At 43.7% G+C, this 24,043-nt stretch overlaps 1 protein-coding gene across 5 annotated transcripts in view; it reads right to left on the bottom strand.

The window, feature by feature from the left end:
• RNF213 (ring finger protein 213) overlaps positions 1–24,043 on the bottom strand; it is a 520,350-nt gene that overhangs the window by 405,847 nt on the left and 90,460 nt on the right. For 4 of the 5 annotated variants that reach the window (XM_040345008.1, XM_040345007.1, XM_040345004.1 and 1 more), the window contains 4 exons: positions 19,131–19,541; positions 11,121–11,215; positions 10,192–10,350; positions 3,067–3,260 (listed from right to left, as the gene is read on the bottom strand). In XM_040345008.1, coding sequence (XP_040200942.1) covers positions 3,067–3,260; positions 10,192–10,350; positions 11,121–11,215; positions 19,131–19,541 — 859 coding nt within the window. The remainder of the gene's footprint in view (positions 1–3,066; positions 3,261–10,191; positions 10,351–11,120; positions 11,216–19,130; positions 19,542–24,043) is intronic. The other variant, XM_040345006.1, reaches the window with a different exon arrangement.

The raw sequence follows: 24,043 nt of genomic DNA, 5'->3' as shown, positions 1-24,043 counted from the left end.
GCAGTCTTGCTCTCAATCCTTCTCACCTACCTGCCTTCGTGTGGAATTTGGACTACTTCCTTTCCTGGAATCACTATTTCTTTTGTTCATTTACCTGTGTACACATTAATTTTTGGTTGCTCTTTTTTTCTAATCATATGTTTTTGGACTTTTTCACGGTTTGTCCTCACTGGATACTGATTTATAATTTGTTTTGTAATTTATTAAGTTCATTCAGCACTGTTTTGATGCACTCATTTTTTGCGGATATTCAATTAGTGATATACCTATTGTGTCAGAGAGATCTACTGTATCACAGGGGTTATTTTCCACTTTTACTCTTTATTTATTCTTATGTAGAGGTATTCTACCATGATCATTCACATATGGTTATATATTGGTGTTTAATTCAATAATACTTATAATATAGTTATCATTGTTTCAATGTATTTAGCACAACTATATATCGTTTTTTTTTCTATTGTTATCACATGATTATCACATGTTGGTTTGTGTTGCAGCTTTTTTCACTTCATTTAGATCATACCAATTATTTCAATAATTTCCACTATTAGCGCAGGATTACCCCCTTGTTTTTCATTTAGACTGGTGTCACCACAGTGAACTTAAACAGTGGGTTAAGGTGAGCATATTTTGTCGAGAATGCCACTTGAATCTCTACCATAGTGCCAGTCAGATTTAGCCCAGCGGGTACTAGATCACCCCAAGATAGGAGAAACTAGGAAGATCTGTCACAAAGCGTTCGAGATTTCTCGGTAGCGCTCTCATCGTCGCCACTCATGCTCATAGTGGGGAATCCGGCTTTTACTCCCGGACTCCGAGACTCCAATTTCCAAGACCTGAAAATAGTGGATCGTTCACAGGCCCGACATTTTGTTGTCATTGGATGACTAGACAACAAATTGTGGATGACCCAGATCTGGCAGGATTGTCTTTTTGGCAAAAAATACAGCTGGCTCACTTCTGTGGATCTCTTCCCTCTCCGGACTCGTTTGAGAGGCGACTCATCACTTTCTAATTGCTTTGCCTTGACCAAGCTCCACTTCACGACATGGTCTCTTTAACCTACCAACTACTGATAGCACCACCAGTGGACCACAAGCTTTCATATATTGCCAGTTGGGAAATAGAACTGGGCTGGAGTTAACTGAGAAACATGTAGACCCTTTCTGTTCTCTTATAAGACTTCGATCTGTGCCAAACACCAGGAGGCGGGTTTCAAGGTACTAACCCGGTGGTATCATACCCAAAAAAAGATCCATAGAATGTTTCCCCAATGCTCAAAATTATGCTGGAGATTTGGGGAGGAGGTTGGCTCTATGCTCCACATCTTCTGGTCCTGTCGGCTTCTGCAGCCCTATTGGACTGAAGTACATCGTATTGTCCAAAAATTCACTGACAGAACCCTACCAAAAGAGCCTGCTTTTTTACTCTTGCGCCACCACGATATACCAAGAAAAGCATACAGGAAGTCCATTTTGCCCCTCCTGATCATAGCGGCAAAGGGATGCATTCTGCTTGTACTGGAAGCAGACACAACCTCTGTCGATTGCCATCTGGCTCAAAAAGGTTGTTGACATTCATGCGATGGAAGATTTGGTAGCCACAGAAAAGGGCCTCCACGAGAGATTTTGTAAAAGATGGTTTTATTGGCACGAGTTCGTCTACTCTGAGGAATATGTGGGACTAGTCTTATGAACCCTTGCTAAATACTAGCGTATTTGTCAAAATGAAATGAATGGACACCGCTGACGAACGCCTGCAAAGCACATCGGCAGTGGCTCTACACGGGCGCATTTAACCCTTTATTCGGCCGCTAGCGGGGGTTAAAAGCGCCCCACTAGCGTGAGAATAGCACTGCTAAAACGGTAAATTGCCACTAAAACTAGCAGTGTTTTACCGTCAACACCCACGCCCCAGTGTGAAAGCAGTCTTAATTGTGAAAAATATGCAAAAAAAATAAAAAGTCACGAAGGGGGCATATTCTTTTTCACAGCACTGTAGTTCTCAATGTTTACTCGCATGTAAAGCAGAAAAGTTTAAAGTTTACAAATTTATTAAGGAACCTCTGTGTTCATAATACACCAGGATTTTACATAGTATAAGCCTCTTGCAGTCCCTTATACAACAGAGCTCAGACCTTGTTTGTGTAATTCTCTCTGCCCCTTGTATCCCCTCAAATGTTGCTTTGCTGTCAGTCATAGTAAAAGCCATGAATATATAGTGAGCGTGATGGGCACTATTTCGTATTCTGTCAGGCCTCTGAACAACAAAAGCCAGTGCTTGCAACAGATTCATGTACCTGTCGGAAACGGGGCACAGAGCCCAGCACTGTGGTCAGAGTGTCAATATCGGACAATTCATCTTCAGTGCAGCTCATCAACTCTGAGCTCCCTGCCTGAACACTGCACCTGTCACACAGTACTCTGAAAGCATAGTTCCCCATCAGGTCTGTGACCCTTGTGATCGACAGTGCATGGCACAGGGTGGATTCCATAGCCTCTATTCAGCCCAATAGGAGCTATGCAATCGGCCCCTGCCAACTCAGTGAAGTGGGGCTATATTATCTATTGGCCAAGACTGTGTACGTTTAGAAGCAGCCATTGATTGAATACACAGCACTGAAGGCTGTATGATCTTTTGTGAATGGCAACGCTTTTCTCCAGATCTGCACCCGTTGCCAGAGACCAGAGATGTCATTCATAAATCTATCACTTTTTTAGCAGCATTGTTGTACCATACTGCTTTGCAATGGCAGGATGGATTTGAATTTAAAGAGCAAATGAAAACATTTTTATGCTCTCACTGTGCAGAAATTTGTGGATTTTCTTTTTGGGTTTGAATTTACCTTGAAGGGTTTAATAAAAGTTTAAAAAGGAGAAGTCCACCTTTGTTACATCCATATGTAGGTGTAACATGTCACAGTACAGCACCTGCTTGCACTCCCCTTATACCCCCCCCCCAATGACCGCGGGTGGGGGACCTTTTCCTGGCACCCGCTGACACATTTCAATAAAAGCACAGCCCACACAGCCACATCATTCATTCAGTTTGCTGAAATCTTACCTTTTCCATAAAGGTGTTTGGATTGAATACACAGGCAACGATTCAGAATTTCAGAAACATTGTTATAGATGAATTCATAATCCTCATTCCCATTCGCCCGCACAATGACATATTTGTATGGGATGTCTCTATTCAAACTTTCCTTAGAAACTTGAGTCTGCCCTTCATACAGAAATCCATGGTCCTTGATTTCTCTTTAAAATGAAAAATGCAAGTCAACATCTTACAAAACATTATGCTTGAAACAAACATATGAGTTAAACATTTTAGCACATATTGTGCATATTTAAAGTGGAAGTTCACCCGAAAAGTTAATTTTTAACCTTAGATTGATGCTCATTTTGTCAAGGGGAATCGGCTAGTTTTTTTTAAATCAAAGCAGTACTTACCGTTTTAGAGAGCGATCTTCTCCGCCGCTTCCGGGTATGGGCTGCGGGACTGGGCGTTCCTATTTGATTGACAGTCTTCCGACAGGCTTCCGACGGTCGCATACATCGTGTCACCATTTTCCGAAAGTAGCCGAACGTCGGTGCGCAGGCGCCGTATAGAGCCGCACCGACGTTCGGCTTCTTTCGGCTACTCGTGACACGATGTATGCGACCGTCGGAAGCCTGTCAATCAAATAGGAACGCCCAGTCCCGAAGACCATACACGGAAGCGGCGGAGAAGATCGCTTTCTAAAACGGTAAGTACTGCTTCGATTTTAAAAAAACTAGCCGATTCCCCTTGACAAAATGAGCATCAATCTAAGGTTAAAACATTTTTTTCGGGTGAACTCCCGCTTTAAGGCGGTTGTAAAGGCTTATGTTTTTGTTTTTTTATATATTAAAATAATAAACGTATGCGTATAAAATTATGCATATTATATGATTAAATAAAATGATTCCTTCTTATCCAGTTAGGTTAGAGATAAAGATTCAGGATGATGTATTCCAGGTGACACAAATATAGAGTCACTGAGTACCAATTTTGACTGATTAGCGTAGACTGTTTACAAGTACATGTATATTAATATCCCTTTTCTATATTTTTACAACAATAACATTTATATATACACGTTTACTTTGTTCTAACTGGGGGAGAGGGGGAGAGAGCCGCTCTGTTAAAATCATTGAAGGTAATTTATATTTGCAATTATGTATTGTAACACATGTTCTTATTCATATTAATTGATGCATTTTTCTGTAATTTATAGCAAGAACCTTATATATAGCATATCTACGATACAAGTACAGTCCTGAAGTGGGGGATTCCGTGAAAGTGAAAGTAGATGTAAACAGTATATTGATATGGTTCTAAATTAACCAAAAGGTTATTCTATATAAAAGTGTTTTTAATAATTTATTTCTGTAACTTTTTTTCTTTTCCTTTACTATAAAATGTAAATATACTTTGTTCTCATTTGGCATATTTAAAGTCCCATCACCCTATACTGTACTATTTTCCAATATATTTATTGGATGATGCCAATGCAAACTTGCCAATGGTTCCCATGACATGTCACCAGTTTTAATATTTCATTATACTTACCTGCTCTGTGCAATGGTATTCCTCCTCTCTGGTGCTTTTACTACCTCCACCTTTAAGCCCCTCCACCTTTCTATGGGGGGTGCATGTGAAGGCTCTCTCCCAAGCCAGGCTATGTGGTTCTATAGACCCACACAGCATTGTTAAGCCCCATACCCTGTTCTCTGCTCACAGAATTTGATTGCCAGTGGCTCCCACTACTGCCTGTGAAAGAAGGGAAAGAAGAGAGATACACTGCAGACAGGCACTGCTCTGGATCGATACAAGTATTTGCAGTTGGAAGCGGGGGAAAAAATTATACTACTGCTGGAACATTTTTATCTTAAATTTGATCTATAGTCATAACTTTTTTTTCCAATTTGGACAGAGCAAGGGAGGGTTACAATCCCTGTCAGATGTTTTCACCATCTATGTCCCATTGCTGAGATTTCCCTTCATTTCCTGTCTCATGGCCAGACAGGAATTCCTTGGGGAACCTCAAGCCACCTGAACTAGTGTCCCCATTGGAAGATTTCCCCTCTATTACTTTTCTAGGGACAACCCACATTTTGGGATATTCTTTTACTTTTAAAGATAACAGGGCAAATAGAGAGGGTGAATCTCCTTAACGGGGGGCACAGACAGCAATAAGAACTGAAAGGTGTACTAATCCCTCTCCACTCTTTCCAAAATTCAAAAAGTTTTTCCTTTAGTTATACTTAAAGCAGGGAATGCGTTAAAGTAGTTGTAAAGGCACAATGTTTTTTTATCTTCATGCATTCTTTGCATGAAATTAAAAAAAACCTTCTCTGTGATGCAGCCCCCCCAGCCCCTCTCATAGTTTCCTGCGTGCCCTCTCGATCCAGCGATGTCCACGAGAGCTTTGCCTCTCTGGGGACGTGCACGCCTGATTGGCTTTCAGCAGCAGCAGGAGCCATTGGCAATCACAGCCGGTGAGCCAATCAGAAGATGGAGGGGGCGGGGCCAAGTCGTGGCTCTGAGTGTGAATGGACAAAATTGAAGCCTCATGTCGAATCTGGAAGCGTTTTAAACCCTTCAACGCCTCTCATTTAAGTCTATGGTGATGCTCCGCAAACGCAATGGCAGGCATTTGCAACCGAGCGTTAAGATTAGTTTAAGAAAATCATGCAGAAGAAATAGAATGTCCCTCAATGCCCGGTAATGATAAAGGAGAGCATAGAGTGTCCTGAAGTCACTCACTTCTATGCACTTCCTGTTTGTGCTGCTTGAAAATGGCTGACATCAATGTGTCTCCATTGATCCAGGAGGTAGGAAACTGTCTAGAATTATACGATCCCAGCAACCCAAGCAATTGTGATGCATAACCAAAGCATGAAGAATAGATTATAAATACGTGAACTGGTCTGTGCAAACAGTTGGGAATAATTTTCTCCAAAGGAAGAGGAGAATAAATGAAACATTCACCAAGAAGCCACATCTCAAATTGTTTATGTCACTTAAAAATAGGCGTTTGTGGAGCAGTTTTTAAAACGGCTTTTACACGCATTAAATGCGGCAAAACTATGCATAGGGCGTTTAGGGAGCCCATACTAAAGCATTTTAACACCAGTCTAAAAGCCATACTAAAGCACATTCACACTATAGGAGAGTTTGTTAAGAGTTAGAAATTTAGTCACGTGTAAACAAGCCCTTAGACTATTGGGTTATGTTCCACCTCCAGGTGATTGGACACTGGTAAACTGCAAAGCTTGACGCTTCTCAGCATAACCCCTCCCAGCATTGCTTCAGTTTTGTAAGCAAGAAATATTGAATTGAAAGAGGAGGGAGTGTGTCCTGGGTTTACTCCAAGAAGGGGATTTTAAAGGCCAGGTCGGTCAAGAATCCAGTTTTCTTAAGTGTACATCATGGCACAAAGGATAGTTAATTCTTAGACTACTGGGATGACACAAAGCAAACCTATGAGGCGCAGGCAACAGCAAACAACAGCTAACAGACCCAAAAGAAACAATCCTTTTAACATAACAAAAAGAGTTTTCTTTATCGTACATCACGGGACACAGAGCAGCCATAGTAATTACTATGTGGGTAATAGGCCACCTTCAGGTGATTGGACACTGGCATAATTAAGACAGGAAGTTCCCCCTATATAACCCCTCCCATACCGGGAGCACCTCAGTTTTTTCGCCAGGCAGAGTGCTATATAGGTCCAAGACAGTGAGACTCTATACAGAGTGGACCCAGTCCTTGAAGGTCTGTCATGAAACGACCCGCCGTGATGGATGAAGGTTGGGTATGTCTGATATTCCAGCAGTACCCTGTGGCAGGACTGGTAAGTGTAAGAAGATCCTTAAAGGGTCACTAAAGGAAAAAAATGTTTTAGCTGAAATTACTGTTTTTACAGGGTATAGAGACATAATAGTTAACGGATTCCTTTTAAAAACGATTAAAAATAGATAAAAATCAATCATATAATGTACCTCCTAGTTTCAGTTTCGTTTTTGCATCTAGCTTAGTTTTTGCATGTTATTTGATGCCTCTGTGCTGGACAGACCCATAGAGCAGTATTGGTTTGGAAAACAAAACTAGAATCTCCCAGTACTGTGGTGATCAGGAAACAGACAACCAGGAAGTGTCCAGAACAGAGCAGAATTACGGCAACATCAGAGCAAAAACGAACAATGAGGACATGAAACCAGGACTGCAGTAAGGTAAAGGAAGCCATTTAGCTAAAAAAAAAACAATTCCTTTAGTGACCCTTTAAGTTTTATTTATGGACTTCTTGTATGAGTAAGGCCGGGTACTATCGAGAAAACATGTACGATGAAACCGGTCCGTCGGACCGTTTTCACCGTACATGTCTGCCCGAGGGCTTCTGTACGATGGCTGTACTAACCATCGTACAGAAGTCCGCGCGTAAACAATACACGGGGCGTGGCCGCGTCGTCGCCGCGACGATGACACGGCGACGTGGGCGGGCCTGCCATTTAAATGCTTCCACGCATGCGTCAAACTCATTCGACGCATGCGAGGGACGGCGGGCGCTCGGACATGTACGGTAGGTCTGTATTGACGACCGTACATGTCCGAGCGGGCAGGATTCCAGCGGACAGTTTTAAAACACGTCCAGGAATATTTGTCTGCTGGGAAAAGGCCCGGCGGGCAAATGTTTGCTGGAAATCTGCCCGCTCGCGCCTACACACGACCAAACATGTATGCTGAAACTGGTCCGCGGACCAGTTTCAGCATACATGTTTGGTCGTGTGTACGGGGCCTTAGATGTTGTCATGCATATTGTTCACCAGAGGGTGCAAACGAAACATCCTCAGTATCAACATACCATGCTTCTCCAGGTTCAGTGTCAGCATTGCTTGTGGACACCCTTGCTTTTCTCCACTCCTGTAAGTCTTAACAAAACATTTAATAACAGCTTACCTGTAAAATCCTTTTCTTGAAGTACACCATGGGACACAGAGCCTCTATTCATTACATAGTGGGTTTTATGGTCACCAGAGGTGATTGGACACTGGCACAACCAATGAAGACACGTTCCCCTCCATATAACCCCTCCCATAAGGGAAGTATTTGTAGCAAAGCAGTAAGGTTCCCATAAGAAGGGGGGGGACCTCTGTGTCCCATGGTGTACTCCAAGAAAAGGATTTTACAGGTAAGCAGATATTAAAAATCCTATTTTCTTTATCGTACACCACAGGACACAGAGCCTCTATTCATTAAATAAAGGGACATCCCAGAGCAATGCTCAATGAAGGGTGGGAGACACAGATCCAAGCAGGCCGTTAACGGACAAGAAGCCCTAGACTGCTGCCTGCAGCACACTACTCCCGAAGGCAGAATCCTCTTACATCTATTTGATAAAATTTGGTAAATGTATGGACCGAAGACCAAGTTGCAACTTTACAGATCTGAGGGATCGAAGCCTGGTGATCCACTGCCCATGAAGCACATATAGCCCTGGTAGATTGTGCCTTAACAGAAAAAGAAGAAATCTTGTTCCTTAAACCATAAGCATGATTTTCATGCCGGCTGGCCCTTCTTGGGACCATCTGGCACAATGAACAAAACATCTGTTTTATGTATCTGGGCAGTTTCCTGCAGATAAACTTTTAAACTTTTCACTACATCTAGAGAGTGCAATAACTTTTCCCCCGCTGACCGTGGCTCAGGAAAAAAGGAAGGCAAAACAATGTCTTGATTCAAATGAAACGCCGATACCACCTTTGGAAGAAAGGTCAGATGGGGGCGTAGTACAATTTTATCCTTGTGACAAACTAAATAAGGCTCTTTATAAGAAAGAGCTGCTAACTCTGATACTCTTTTAGCTGAAGAGATAGCAATCAAAAAGGCAAACTTCCTGCTCAAAAAAATCAAAGGAATATGGTGGATAGGTTCAAAAGGCTGATTTTGCAAGACTGACAATCCCAGGGACATAAGGGAGACTTGACTGGTGGGTTTTTTATTAGTTGCGCAAAAAATAAAAATCGCAGAGGTGACCGCCAAAAGAAAGTTCTATTTGTGGAAACAAAATGATAAAAAATGTGTTTCGGTACAGTGTTGCATAACCGTGCAATTGTCATTCAAATTGCAACCGCGCTGAAAGCTGAAAATTGGCTTGGGCAGGAAGGTGCGTATGTGCCTGGTATTGAAGTGGTTAACAGACTGTAGTAGTGGGGATTGCTTTGCCTGAGAAGAGGTAAGATTATTTACTGTCAGTTCTTGCTTTTTTTTGGGGGGGGGGGGGGGGGGATATTGTGCATAATGACCAACACCCCACTAAGGCTCTGGTTTGATGACCGTCTGCTGTAATTGTTTTGCATTTAGTTCCATTTTGGGCATGGCTTAAATTTTGTGTGTCCTTGTGCATTCCAGTCATGCGTTTATTGTTTGTGAACATCGGCAGACCCTTGTCTTGTTATTAGTACTGACAAATCTCAAGTATTACACTTACAACTCCTAGCGTTGCTCTAGTCTACTTAACCACTTGCCTACTGGGCACTTTTATCCCTTTCCTGCCCAGGCCACTTTTCAGCTTTCAGCACTGTCACACTTTGAATTAAAATTGTGTGGTCATGCAACACTGTACACATATGACATTTTCATACGTTTTTTTTAAACAAATAGAGCTTTTTTTGGTGGTATTTAATCAACCTTTTTTTTTGGTAAACAAATGGGGGAAAAAATAATTGAAAAACAAAAAAAAAAACATTTGCCATAGTTTGTTATAACATTTCGTAAACCGGTAATATTTCTCCTTCACTGATGTGCATTGATGAGGCTACATTGATAGGGCGGCACTGGTGGGCACTGATAAGGCTGGCCTCATAGGCGGCACTGATGGGCCTGCACCAATAATCAGTGCCCTGATTATGAGTGCCAATGTGCCTTTAACACAAGCCGGTTGTCGGCTCTCTTTCTCTCCTCGCGCTCTCATTGTGAAAGAAAGAAAAGCCGATAACCGACTTGTGTTTACTTCTGTGATCAGCAGTCATTGGGGGGAGGTGGTCGGTGTGGTTTGCTATATGTGCAGGACGGTTTATGCATTTAACATTGATATAAATTATGGGTAATAAGGCAAATTTATAAGTCTATTAACATAAGAAAACAATAAATTGCATAACTTACTTTGAGTAATTCATCTCACAGATGGCGTCTGTCCATTCACGATACCCTTTTATCTTCCCGCCTTTCACGATCACTTTGTCCTCATTAACTTTAACATCAAAATACTTAGAAACAATGACATGGAAATACAACGTGATGCAATTGTCAGGATCATGTTCCCTGTAGACATAAGAATTAATAAGTTGTATGCATCCATTATTTAAGTAGTTTAAAAAAAAAACTTGAATTTTAAACTTTTGTATTTAGCTTAAAGCAACCATATCACTTTACAAAATTGCAAATACAGCAATAGAAGACTGTGTACACTCATATATCCCATTGCCTGCACTCCAAAATACAGCTCCATCTTGAGAAATGTTGATGTGAAGTCCACAGGGAAACCGACACAGCATCGTAACTGCTGCCTTTCAGGAATTCACAGTTTTACATACAGAATGCAGCCTAACCACTCACATTTGTTTTAAGTGCAGTCGGCCATACATAGATCAAAATTTGTCCCATGGACCACCTGTTTTTCAATCCATGCAAGGGCACCTTGGTTACACAGAAGTCAATCTTTACTTCTGTGCAACCATCCTGTCGGATAAATTCCATTCGATCATCCCCACTGTCTATAGTCAGCAGCACTCATCAGTGTTCTTATAGCGAGGAAGTCTCCCCGCTGACACAACACAATAGCTCAGTGGGTGTGATTACCCCATCCACATCGAATGTGCAAATAGGGAAATCAGGTTAGTTTTTTTTCATTCAGCCGGCTGGGTTAAAGGGGTAGGCTGCTACTAGGCTAACAAACAGCTTACCTTCCAATGGCTTTGACACAAAGCCATCACCACAAACGTTTTCAAATGAATTCATAAAACAGTTGCACATAACTGTAAATACATACATTCCTGTATAACTCTGTCAGAAAGAGTTTCAACATACTGCACCTTTTAAAAGCTTCTTGTTGTTCTTTGTTATCTATTTTTTCTTTACTGGAAGAATTTCCAACTCCACCTTGCAGGTTTGCAGCAGCTTTGCCCTTCTGGTTAAAAATAAAAAAACATCATAAAACCGAGATATGATTATTTGCTTAGTAAAACAAACAATGAAACAACTTTTTAAATAATTTCTAATGGTGAGCTGTTTAATGCTCCAAGTACATTAAACATAGTAAATAACGAGACTCAAATTCATATACTGTATATTCAGATCAGTCGATTTTCTAAGCCAGAAAGGCATCTATACTGTGTCCGTACAATCAAATATACAGTATATACCAATAATGCAGAACTTAACAACACAAAACTATCAATCTTCCTCCACCACAGTGAGAACTTTTTACACTGTCCATTATTTATTCCTGATGGTAACTTTTCAACCAAACACACATGAATGCCTTCCCCAACAACTGAAACTTCACTCACCCTCCATTTGCCTTTGTTTTATTTGGGACTCATTTGTTTTAGAGCCGGTTCACACTGGGGCGACCTGGGATCCGACTTCAAGTCGACCGGTCGAGAAAATGAATGAAAGTGAATGGGAGCCATCTTAATGTACACTACCGACTTCAAAAAGGTTCCTGTACTACTTCAATCCGACTTCTAGGCGACCTGTACCCATTGATTTCAATGGAAGTCGCCTTCAAGTCGGATCCACGTTCACAGTGAGGCAACTTTACAGGAAGTCGCCCCAGTGTGAACCTGTTCTAAGTCAAGCCCCTCCCACCCACAGGGGAACTCCACGGGAAATTTTAAATAAAAAAACGGCATGGGTTCCCCTCCAGGGGCATACCAGGCAATCAGATCTGGTATGGATTTCAAGGGGAACTCCCTACGCCGAAAAAACAGCATGGGGGTCCCCCCCAAATCTATACCAGACCCAAATATGAGCATGCAGACCGGCTGGTCAGGAATGTGGGTGGGGACGGGCAAGCGTCCCTCCTGAACCATACCAGGCGGCATGCCCTCAACATGGGGGGGGTGCTTTGGGGCAGGGGGGGCGCCCTGTGGCCCCCCACCCCAAAGCACCTTGTCCCCATGTTGATGGGGACAAGGGCCTCTTCCGGACAACCCTGGCTGTTGGGTGTCAGGGTCTGCGGGCGGGGGGCCCCCAGATCCCGGCCCCCCACCCTATGTGAATGAGTATGGGGTACATCGTACCCCTATCCATTCACCTGGTGGAAAAAAAATGTCAATAAACAACACTACACAGGTTTTTAAAGTAGTTTATTAGACAGCTCCGGGGGTCTTCTTCCAACTTTGGGGGTCTTCCGACTTCTCCCTTCTGCCGGGCACCACTGCTGTCTTCTTTCAGCTCTTTTACCAGCGGGGGCCCGGTCTTCTCCCTTCTTCTGGGTGTCTTCTTCCGACTTCGGGGGGTCTTCCGACTTCTCCGCTCTCATCTCCCGCTCTTCGGTTCATTTTCTCTTCTGCCGGGCACCACCGCTGTCTTCTTACAGCTCTTTCACCAGCGGGGGCCCGGTCTTCTGCATCGCCTTCTTCTCTTCTGCGATGTTGACTCGACGCTCCCTCCTGCTGTAATGCCGGGTGTGCGGCGATTTATATAGGCCCCTTATGACGTCACAGTCCCAGCATGCTCCGAGTGGTGATGACATAAGGGGGCGGGGTAATTATGCCCCCCTGCTCCAAAGCACCCCCCCATGTTGAGGGCATGACGCCTGGTATGGTTCAAGAGGGGGGGCGCTCGCCCATCCCCACCTCCTTCCTGACCACACGGTCTAGGTGCTCAGATAAGGGTCTGGTATGGATTTGGGGGGGACCCCCACGCCGTTTTTTTCAGCGTAGGGGGTTCTCCTTGAAATCCATACCAGACCTAAGGACCTGGCATGCTCCTAGAGGGGGAACCCATGCAGGTTTTTTATTTAAAATTTGGCATCGAGTTCCCCCTCCTGGAGGCGACTTCAAGTCGTGTTGTAAGTCGCGTTGTGATCCATACTCAAGTCGTGTTCAAGTTGCCTCCCAAAGTCGCGCTGAAAGTCGTGTTGCCCCAGTGTGAACCGGCTCTTACAGTGTTGTGTTTACATTCAGATTTAGTGCACAGAGATTTCACAGTTTGTCATTTTGGATGGTTAATTATAGAGCATAAGGTGGTAGATGTAATTTAGGCGCAGCATTACTGGTATATTTGTTTGCACAGGGGATTTTGACTTGGATGAAGCAGCCGATTGGTGGGTTTAGTGGGGGTACATACACCGATCAGCCATAACACGATGACCACCCCCTCTATTATTGAGTAGGGTCCCCTTTTTTCACCAAAACAACCCTAACCCATTAAGGCATGGACTCCACTAGACTTTTGAAGGTTTAATGTGGTTTCTGCACCAATCTGCCAGTAGGAGATCAATGCCTCCGCCGGCTTGCCTTCTTCCCATAGTGCATCCTACTGCCGTCTCTTCTCCACTTAAGAGATGCGGACACACCCAGCCATCCACATGATGTAAAAGAAAAAAAGGATTCATCAGACTAGGCCACCTTCTTCCATTGCTCAGTGGTCCGTTTCTGATGCTCTCATGCCCATTGTAGGCAGTTTTGGCTGTGGCTTTTGGGCAGCCTAATGGGTCTTCAGCTACGCAGCCCCATGCACAACAAACTGAGCGGTGCTGTGCTTTCTGACCCATTTCCTTTGGAACCAGCATTAGCTTTTTCAGCAGTTCCAGCTACAGTACAGTAGCCCTTCTATTGAATTGGACTACATGGGTCAGCCTTCGCTCCCCATATGCATCAATGAACCATTGCTGCCCTACCAGTTTGCCAGTTTTCCTTCTTTGGACCACTTTTGACAGGTCCTGACCACTGCAGATCGGGAAAATCCCAGAAGAGCTGCAGTTGTGGGGTTGCTCTGATCCAATCGTCTAGCCATTACAATTTGGCCCTTATCAAAGTCGTTCAGATCTTTACAATTTAAAGTTTTTTTCTCCTTTCAACACATCAACTACAGAGGCAACATATTCACTTGCTACTTAATATATTCCACCCACTTTCAGATGCCTTTTCAGATTACCTGTAAGAGGAAATGTTGACTTGCCCTTCAAATTCTCCAGATCTTAATCCACTCGAGCATCTGATGGATGTGTTGGAAAAATAAGTCCGATCCACAGAGCTCTCACCTCGCAACGTACAGGACAAGGATCTGATATTTACGTCTTGGTTCCAGATACCAAAGCATACGGTAAGAGGTCTAGTGGGGTGCATGTCTTGATGGATCAGGGTTGTTTTGGTGGTAATAGTGTGTGTTTTGGCAAAAAGGCTACCTACCTAATATGACCACCCACCTAATGTTATGGCTGATTTCTGTGATCCTTACAATGCTTAGGAATAGGACAAAGGGCAACACAATGTGCTGATTCAGTTGGAGCACAAAAATCACCTTGGGTAAAGGTTCCTTGGAGAGGAGCATAGCCAATGCCTAGACTCTGCAAGCCAAGCTAAGTTTGGCTAAAAAGACAACCTTGAGTGTAAGGAACGACAAGGGAATCTCTCAAAGAGACTCAAAAGGTGAAGTTTGCAAAACAGACAAGACCAAATAGGCCGCATAGGCAGAGCAATTTTTGTGACACTCTGCACAAAAGTTTTTACAAAAGAATAAGACATGATATGTCTCAGAAACAATGGTCAAGGCTTAAATTTGTCACTTGATAGTGCTTGAAGCCAGAGACATCTCCACACCAATCTAGAGAAAAGCCAAATATGTGCACCACATCACCACATCATACTGTGGGGAATAAAACCAACAAGCCTCACAGCAGGCAAAATAAAGCCCTGTACACACGATCGGTCCATCCGATGAAAACGGTCTGATGGACCGTTTTCATCGGTTAACCGATGAAGCTGACTGATGGTCAGTCGTGCCTACACACCATTGGTTAAAAAAAACGATCGAGTCAGAACGTGGTGACATAAAACACGACGACGTACTGAAAAAAAATGAAGTTCAATGCTTCCAAGCATGCGTCGACTTGATTCTGAGCATGCATGGATTTTTAACCGATGGACGTGCCTACAAAGGATCGTTTTTTTTCTATCGGTTAGGTATCCATCGGTTATATTTAAAACAAGATTGCTTTTTTTTAACCTATGGAAAAATAACCGATGGGGCCCACACACGATCGCTTTGGTCCGATGAAAACGGTCCATCAGACCGTTGTCATCGGTTTGACCAATCGTGTGTACGCGGCATAAGCCTTCCATGTACAATGGTACACTTTCCTCAGGTCTTGGGCTTCACCACGCTGTCAAATAAAGTGATTGCAAAACAGGACAGAAGATTGGACCCTGCAATGGCAAGTCACACTGATCTGGAGTAGCCCTTAGCTGCTTGTCCCCCAAAAGAATTACAATGTCCATGTAACGGAATGTCCCACACTCCGCTTGAGTGCTTCCGTCATAGACCGCTTCCTATCAGTCTGGATATAAATATCAGATATTCCAGCTGCTCACAAGCACACAAGGAGACAAGACTTGTTTGTCTGCTGAACATGGAGTGTTCATAGAACCAAGAATACAACCTTATATACAGTTAAAGAGGAGGTAACCAGAACATAAATTAACATGAGCTAATTAACTAATCATTTACCCAGACTAGGTGACTCATAGATATGAAGACCTTTCAGGTTAGACGTCACGTCTCCTCGCTCACCTGTAGGGTCAATTAGCACAGAGAACAGACAGATGGCTGGAGGTGACGGCATTAGCATCTCCTTACACCGTATGTCCCAACAGTATGAATCAGTCACTCTAATATGGCATATACAGGGTCCCCAGGCATACAGCTCACAAAGAGCACCGTTCCACCAAATGCCAGGGCCCATGATTTTGGAGGGGACTGAATGCTAGTCTCTTGCCTTGCGATCGCAAGGCAAGAGACTAGCATTCAGTCCCCTCCAAAAGCCTCTATCCTGGGTGAGTCTGTCACAGTCCGCATACCACATTCTTCTTGACCAAGCAGGTGCAATCAGAATCACTGAAATGCCCGTATCCTTTATACTGCACAACAGGCAAAGAAAAAGCTGCAATAGAGGGAAGGCATAGGTTAAGAAAATCTGATCCCAAGGAGTCACCAGTGAATCCAATGCAATCCCTGATTCAGGACACAAACCTATCCAGTTTGTTGTTGAATCTGAATGCCAAGAGATCCAAATTTAGTGTCCCGCACCACAGAAAAATCTGCAAACACTCTAATGTGAAGGGCCCATTTTTCTTGATTCAGCTGCTGGCAGTTGAGAAGGTCTGCTTTCAAAGTTTCACACTGGGAATGAATGAACACAGCAAAGAGGGCTGGAACATGAAGTTCTGCCCAAGATAAGATCAGGTTTGCTTCCCTCCTTGACAACTGATGTATGCAACAGTGGCATCTTGGACTGCACCCTGAAGGGGAAGCCTCCAAAAAGGCAAATAGACCAGTGTAGGAGAGCCAGCCAAATCGTCCAAACTTGCAGGATGCTCATCAGCAACTTTAGCTTCTCTGATGACCATGTTTCCTGAACCAAGAGGTTCTCCCCACCTCCCCAGTCTCATAAGATGTCATCTGCCATTAAGACCTCACAATTTATCAAAAGGAAGGGTTCCTCTTGTATCCAGCATCTTGATAGATATCCACAAACCTCATGCAGAACCAATTCAAGGGACATACTAACAACCTCATAGTTGAAGACACAGGCACTTTTGCCTATCTCAATTTGATGACAAATGAGGCTTTTTTTGGCATGTATATGAAGTACCCAGAGTCCTGTGATGTATGAAAGAGGAAATATTAAAATGGAAACACTTTCTGGCAGGGTTGCCAACCATCCAGCAATTTACAATTTGTACAAATCAGTGATTTTTATAACTGTCCATAAATGTCTGTTATGGACATTTTCTGTCTGTAAAAATCAGAGCCTTTTGGCAGAGAAGTGGCAGGTACCATCTCCAAAGTATACTGGGAGCGTTGAGCAGGCGCAGGCCATGGAAGGAGTATGCAACCACATTTGCTAATACTGCTCCTCTAGTCCTGGCTGTAGCCCTGTCACGGTGGAGTGGTTTGACCTCGGTCTCTACTCATGCATTTTGTTCAGTGTGTGCTGGGAGTCTGGGGCCCAGGTCCCCGCCGTCAGCTGCCTTGCCTTCCGCCCCAAGCACATGTCCACCCAACCCTCTCATGTAGCTGGCTAGCCTAGGGGGTTGAGAATTTCATCTCACCGCTCCATCTCCAGGAAGGAGCACAGAACCACCCAAGTCTGTCTGCCTGTGTGTCCGATCCCTTCATCACACAGACAGCGCCACTATACCACTCTGTGCCCACACTTCCAAGCTATGACCGACACCTGTCCGCTGCAGAGAAGGAGACAGGGAGAGCTGGACAGCTCAGGTGAGACCACATACAGGGCACACCCTGGGCACTTTAATTCAGGAGGGAAGAGGCAGGGGATGGGGAAAGGTGAAAATTTCTTGTGCATTCCTGTTGTGTATTGGGACTGTAACAGCGAACTGTCAGGACTCTAATGTAAGTGTTCTCCTTTAAATCAGGGTCTGCAGTGTTCCCCCTTACATCAGAGTTCCCAGTGACCCCTCCCTGTTTAAAGCACAGGTCCGCCCACCACTGCTGCCGCCTCCATTGCGAGTAGGGAATCTGGCAGTGTAGCCTTACGGCTTCACGCCGGTAACCCTACTGTGCATGCGTGGGGCTCAACTCCTCTCTCCTACTGGACGTCGGCCAGGGCAGGAGAAGGGAGGAGCCCCGTGGTGACATCAATACTCGCGACTGAGCCTCCCGGAAGTGGGGACAGCATAACCGTGGAAGACAGGTATCCTGCCCCCCCCCCCGAAAGGAGGGGGGAAGGTGTACAATAAGCAGAAGTTCCACTTTTGGGTGGAACCCTGCTTCAAATCAGGTTTCCTGAAGCCACCCTTACATCAGAGTCCCCAGAGTTACCCCTTACATCAGGGTCTGTAGCATTCCTCTGGACATACATACTGTTACATTTCTGTTCTCAAGTTGCCCCAGGCTGTTCATAATCCCAGTCATGTACACACTGTCACTTTGTTTTGAGTTTTTAATTGTAAAGTCAGGCATATTAATTGCTATGAGTATTGTAATGTTTACATATTGTTTTTACTGTTTAAATATTGATTGCCTTAGTTTATAATAGGAGTTTGTCATATTTCAGGTTTTCAGTTTAAAAAAAAATAATAAAGTGATCCGCCAGTAAATTTTTTAGGTTTTGTCAGTGTATTCTGGTGCCAATGGTTTAAAAGGGCATTTCCATGGATAGATTTCCTCTTGCTTTTCTGTTGTTTCTAAAGAGCAGGAAGTAATGGCAAAAAAAAAAACTGACAGTTGTTTGAACCTATCCCTACTCTGTACAAAAATAAAACACAAAGTTTTAGCTTTAGATATACTTTAAGACCCCTTTTACACTGAGGGCGTTTTGCAGGCGCTATAGCGCTAAAAATAGCGCCTGCATTCCACCCTTAAACAGCTTCTCTATTCACTCCTTTGCATACTAGCTCATTATGCTTTTGTCTTGCAGGGTGTATTTTTTCATTTTTTTTCTTCAGAGGGTTTACTTCCTCTTTAACACAAACAAAAAAAGTCACATAATTTTATATATTCAGTTAGGTGCCATATGTTTTTTTAAAACTGCAAGTAACATTTAGCCCTGGTTCACACTCATGTGATTTGACATGTCAAATCGGCAGCATTTGCTGGCAATGGCACCGTCCTAATCGGTGCGACCCCGCATCTGCGGCGCTGCACCAATTTCAAAAAGTAGTTTCTGTACTACTTTTTGCACCTGCACAGATGTCTCTGTAATAGCAGCTGAAATCGGGACTGACAGACGGGAGTGAAATCGTGCAAGTTCAGCTTCCCACAGCTCAGTGTGAACCTGGGCTTAGACTCCTTAACATGGCACACTTGCCTACCAAACACAAAGATTTCACAGTTCTGTAGTAACTCACCTTAGCATCCGCATTATTGTTTTGGGAATTTTCTTTTTTCTGTGCTTTATTGGTCGTGTTTTTGGGTCCTTTTTCTTCTTCCTTCTTTGTATCTTTCTGAATCATTCTATTACCTGGTTCTGGGGGACAGGCAATAGTACTTTCATTTGTTTTTTTTTCATTGTCAATTTTATTTTGTGGCCTTGTTGTTGGTTCAGTTTCACATATTTTATCACCACAAGAATTTTCATTATCTTTATTCTCCAGTGCACAGTTGTTTTTCTCTTTGTTTGCTAAAACCTGTGTGTCATTTTGTCCAGCCTTTGTAGAAGCATCTACCTTTGTGTCATTTTGTCCAGCCTTCGTAGAAGCATCAACCTTTGTGTCATTTTGTCCATCTCCACCTTGCAAAAGTTCAGCAGTGTTGTCCTTCTGATGAAAAAAATTAGAAAAAGAAGAATTTTGACTAGTCTGTAAATTCCATATCATGAAGTATAGTACACATGACTCAGGCCAAGTATTCATAGACCCTAGCTTTAAGGCTTGTACCTTCATATGATTGGACACTTGCAAGCTTGCAAGACATGCCGCCAGGGCACCCCACCCCCTATAGTCCTACCCCTCATTGTAAAAAGCAATGCAGACTAACCAAGGTATAGGAAAAGGGGTTGCCTGTGCCCTGTTCTGTACTCCAAAATATGGAATTTACTAAGTCGTATCTTAAAGTGGAGTTCCAACCACAATTAGCATTTTTAAAATGTATGTCCTTTCATCCTGCGTTTTTATAATATAAATCCGGTCACTTACTATTTTACAATCCGCCGCCGATCTGCATAGATAATTAAAAAAGAGAGTTTATAAAACTATGTCTACACCGTTGTCATTTTGCTTGTGGGCATTGTGAAGCCTACAAGCACTTACTTCCTGGAAGTCTTGGATGGGGAGTGATAATTGGACAGCGCACTGCATCCTGGAAAATGATGACACACATTTCCCAGGAGCATTAGAGGGAGATGATGTCAGAATCCTAGGTGGTTTCAAAGGCAGATTTTGTGGGCCATAACAGGCATTTCCAGAGTAGTAAAAAAAAAAAAATGTTTTTTTTTTTTACTTTTTTAGGTCTAATGAGCACAATAATGAAAAAAAAAATTTGGGATGGAAACTCCACTTTAATTATACAGTACAGGACACAGGTTCAGTGTTCAAAGACTCTGAGATATCCCAAAGCATTGAATGAGACAGCTGGGCAACAACTTGGCAAACACAAAACTTTGCCAACAGGCTCAACAACAAGACTAAAAAAAAACTTTAGACTGCCACTGCAAGAACCTTGTGGCCAAAAACTGCATTTGCAGAAGACTTGACTTCCACCTCGTGGAAAAACTATGTCTTCATTGAGGTGGAAAACTGATACCACCTTAGAAAGACAGAGTGGTTATGAGACTATCTTACAAGACATCTACCACCTCAGAGTAAAGTCTGACAGATGTGATAGAGACTAAACAGGCCACTTTGCAGGAAAAGTCGTCTAAGAAGATATCCCTGATGGGTTTAAAAGGAGGTTTCTGCAGGTTGGAGAGAATCAAATTGATATTTCAAGGAAGCATAAGGTGGTGTGCTGCAAGGGGGGCTTAATACAAGATAAAGGTTTTGACAAGGGAGACTGGAAGCCAGGAGGTTTTTGAAAAAGAAAAGACAAGGACAAAACCTGTTCTTTCAGAGTGCATAAAGCAGAGCTCCAATAGTTTTTGCGTTTATTAAAGCGGGGGTTCACCCATACTGACATCTGCAGTATGCTGGTTTTTTTTTTGTTTTTTTTGTACTTATCGTCTTATCAGCCGTTGTTATCCGGCTCCGAGCGGGGATTCCTTCCGGGTATAGGCGTTCCTAAGCCAAGCGGAGTTGATTGACGGGCTGCTAAAGCGCGTCACGCCTTCTGAAAATACCCGAAGCGACACTCGGGCGTTTACGGCGCCTGCGCAGTCAGCTCTACACGGCAGGCGCAGGCGCTGTATAGCGCCGTAAACACCCGAGTGTCACTAAGGGTATTTTCAGAAGGCGTGAAACGCTTTAGAAGCCCGTCAATCAAATCCGCTTGGCTTATGAACGCCTATTCCCCGCAGAAATCCCCGCTCGGAGCCGGATAACAACGGCTGATAAAATGATAAGTACAACAAAAAAAAACAGCATACTGCAACATACTGCAGATGTCAGCAGTATGCTGGATCTAATGGCAGAAAGTTGATTTTTGGGTGAACCAACAGCCCCAAAAGTGTAGCTGTTGGCTTTTAATAAATACACACTCCCCTGCCCCAGGATTCAGTGTTGTGGTCAGCCGAACCATCACTTCTCTCTCCTCTCTCCGGCGCCAGCATTTCAACTGTGGTCACCCGGCTGTGACAGCTTGCGGTTTCACAGCCAGGTGAGCAGTGCGCGGCGCCTGCTGAATGGGACTGCAGTCTTCTGGGACTTGTAAGGCCTAGGCAATCCAAGCAGGGGTGGAAGCTGGTACCTGTCAAAACTATGTACCTGATCCCCCCCCCCCCAAAAAAAAAATTAGAAGTGCTTAAAGCGGAACTTCCCCTTTTGGGTGAAGCTCCACTTTAAGGCCAGAATGCAAGGCACAGAATCTCCAGGACTGAAGTGCCTGTGTTCACACCAGTCAAGAAGAATTTCCTGGTACAATATTAGATCTTTCTGGAAGTGGATTTTCTTGCTTTTTTTTCAATATGCTTTTTATTGCAAGTTTTGTTGAAAACACAATAAGGATTTTCTTGCTTTTTGCACGGTAGGAATAACAAACTCTAAGGCCTAGTACTCACGAGAGGATCGATCCGTGGAAACGGTCCGGAGGACCGTTTCCGCGGATAAATCCTCTGGCGGATTTTGATCTCATGGTTGTACTAACCATGAGATCAAAATCCCCGCGGAATTCCCTCCGCGGTGACGTGTCGCGCCGTCGCCACGATGATGACGCGGCGACGTGCGCGACGCTGTAATATAAGGACTTCCACGCATGCGTCGAATCATTACGACGCATGCGAGGGATGGAATCGGACGGATTGATCCGCTGAGTCTGTACAGACCAGCGGATCAATCCGCTGGACTGGATTCCAGCGGATAGATTTCTTAGCATGCTAAGAAATTTTGATCCGCTGGAAATCCATCGCCCGGAAAAATATCCGCGGATAAATATCAGCTGGATCGTACACACCAGCGGATCTATCTGCTGAAACCGGTCCGCGGATAAATTTCAGCGGATCGATCCTCTCGTGTGTACGGGGCCTAAGATTTTTTTGTCTCTTAAGATCTGGGCTTCAACATGCCATTAAAGCCAGAGACTGAGAATCAAGATGGAACAGAAGGCCCAGAGACAGCAGGTCTGGCCTATTGGGAAGAGGTCAGGGGTTGTCTGACGATAGTATTTCTGTGTAACAGGTTCTTCTGGGCCAGTGTGCGCTAAAAAGTGTTATCAGTGTTGTGTGGGCCTTCGGCAGGGCGAATGTTTGTTTGAGATTTTGCCATGGCTCCCCTTCACCTGGTTTTCGCCATTGTTACTGGTAAGGGTATTTCATTTTGAAGCTCTCATGGAGTAGGGTATGGAATACAGGATAATCATGTACAGAAGGCATGCACAGCAACCTGAGTGAAGACCATCCTGCAGCCAAGTCTTCGTTGTGAATAGGCGGGAGAACTTGAGTACTTTATAATGGCTCAATGTGGTGGTGGTAGAGTGTGTGACCAGTTGTGTGATTCAACAACTGTTCATGCTCCATAGCCTAAGTTCTGAGTAATGGATCTTTAGCACCAAGTTTGAAAAGTTTACACTGTATGGTACATAGCCCTGTTTTTACAGTAATGTTCAGAGATACAAGCTGACCCTGTCTTACCTGGTTATGATGTTGGACCCTATATAGAGCCCAGGCTTCACTCATTCCAGTGTAAATAACCTTATAGGGGTATTTAAGGTCTGAGTTCCATAAGGATGAACCATGGCCCTGGACAGCACTCTATGGCTGACTATACATGTTACACAAAGTGCCAAGGTGAGCTCCCCTGCAGGATCCAGTGCCCAAAGCAAGTTTACAAGTTGTACCCGCAGTGTGGGGTCCAGCTCCCAAGGTTTTACTGGGATTGCACCAACCCGGATGTACTCCTTCTATTGTGGTATTAAACAGTAAAAGGACATCTTTTCTTTTTCTTTTTTTTTTTTTTTTTATTAATGATCACATGACCTATGGTCCCAGCTGCACAGGCGGCTTATAGCGCTAATAAGGTGGAGACTGCAGGGGGGTGTTTCAGTAGAAAGCTGAGAAACATCAGTACACGGATACTCCCAGTAAATGGCTGTACAGGGGGTGCGTTCGCAAAAGACTTACCATTAGAGCACAGACAGGCTGTGCTCACAGCACTGCCAGAAAATGTACTAAACTGTGATGGATGCGCTTTCATGCCTAGCATGGTCAGTTTGAAATAGGAAAGCAGAGGAACTGGCAGGATCACCAGGGATTTCACACAAAGCAAGCAATACAAATAAACAAGAGATACTTTTTTAAACAAGTACATGGTACAAAAAGACATATCAGAAATATGAAAAGTTGGGCTAACATACAGCTTAAGTTAAGAGTGATTTCTCCATAAGGGAGAAGAGGCGTGTCTTCAAAAGCTTGCCAGTGTCCAATCATCTGAAGAAATGCACCTATAACCCAGGGTCTATGAATACTCAGCCTGTGTCCTGTACTGTATGATCATGAGTTAAAGAAACTTGATTACCATTTTCACTCATTTTTAATAATGGAGAGGTTTACATCTGTACATATGGTGGAATTCTTGGATATGGTGTTGAATAACAACTTTTTTTTATTTTCAACAGAAAGTACTATCGCCAGAGAAGAGGAGTTGCCATAGGAGCTGCATGTGCCCCCTTTTATGCT

Source organism: Rana temporaria, chromosome 3, assembly GCF_905171775.1.
Source record: "Rana temporaria chromosome 3, aRanTem1.1, whole genome shotgun sequence".
In the NCBI taxonomy this organism is placed as follows: Eukaryota; Metazoa; Chordata; class Amphibia; order Anura; family Ranidae; genus Rana; species Rana temporaria.
This window is presented reverse-complemented; position numbering and strand designations above follow the sequence as displayed.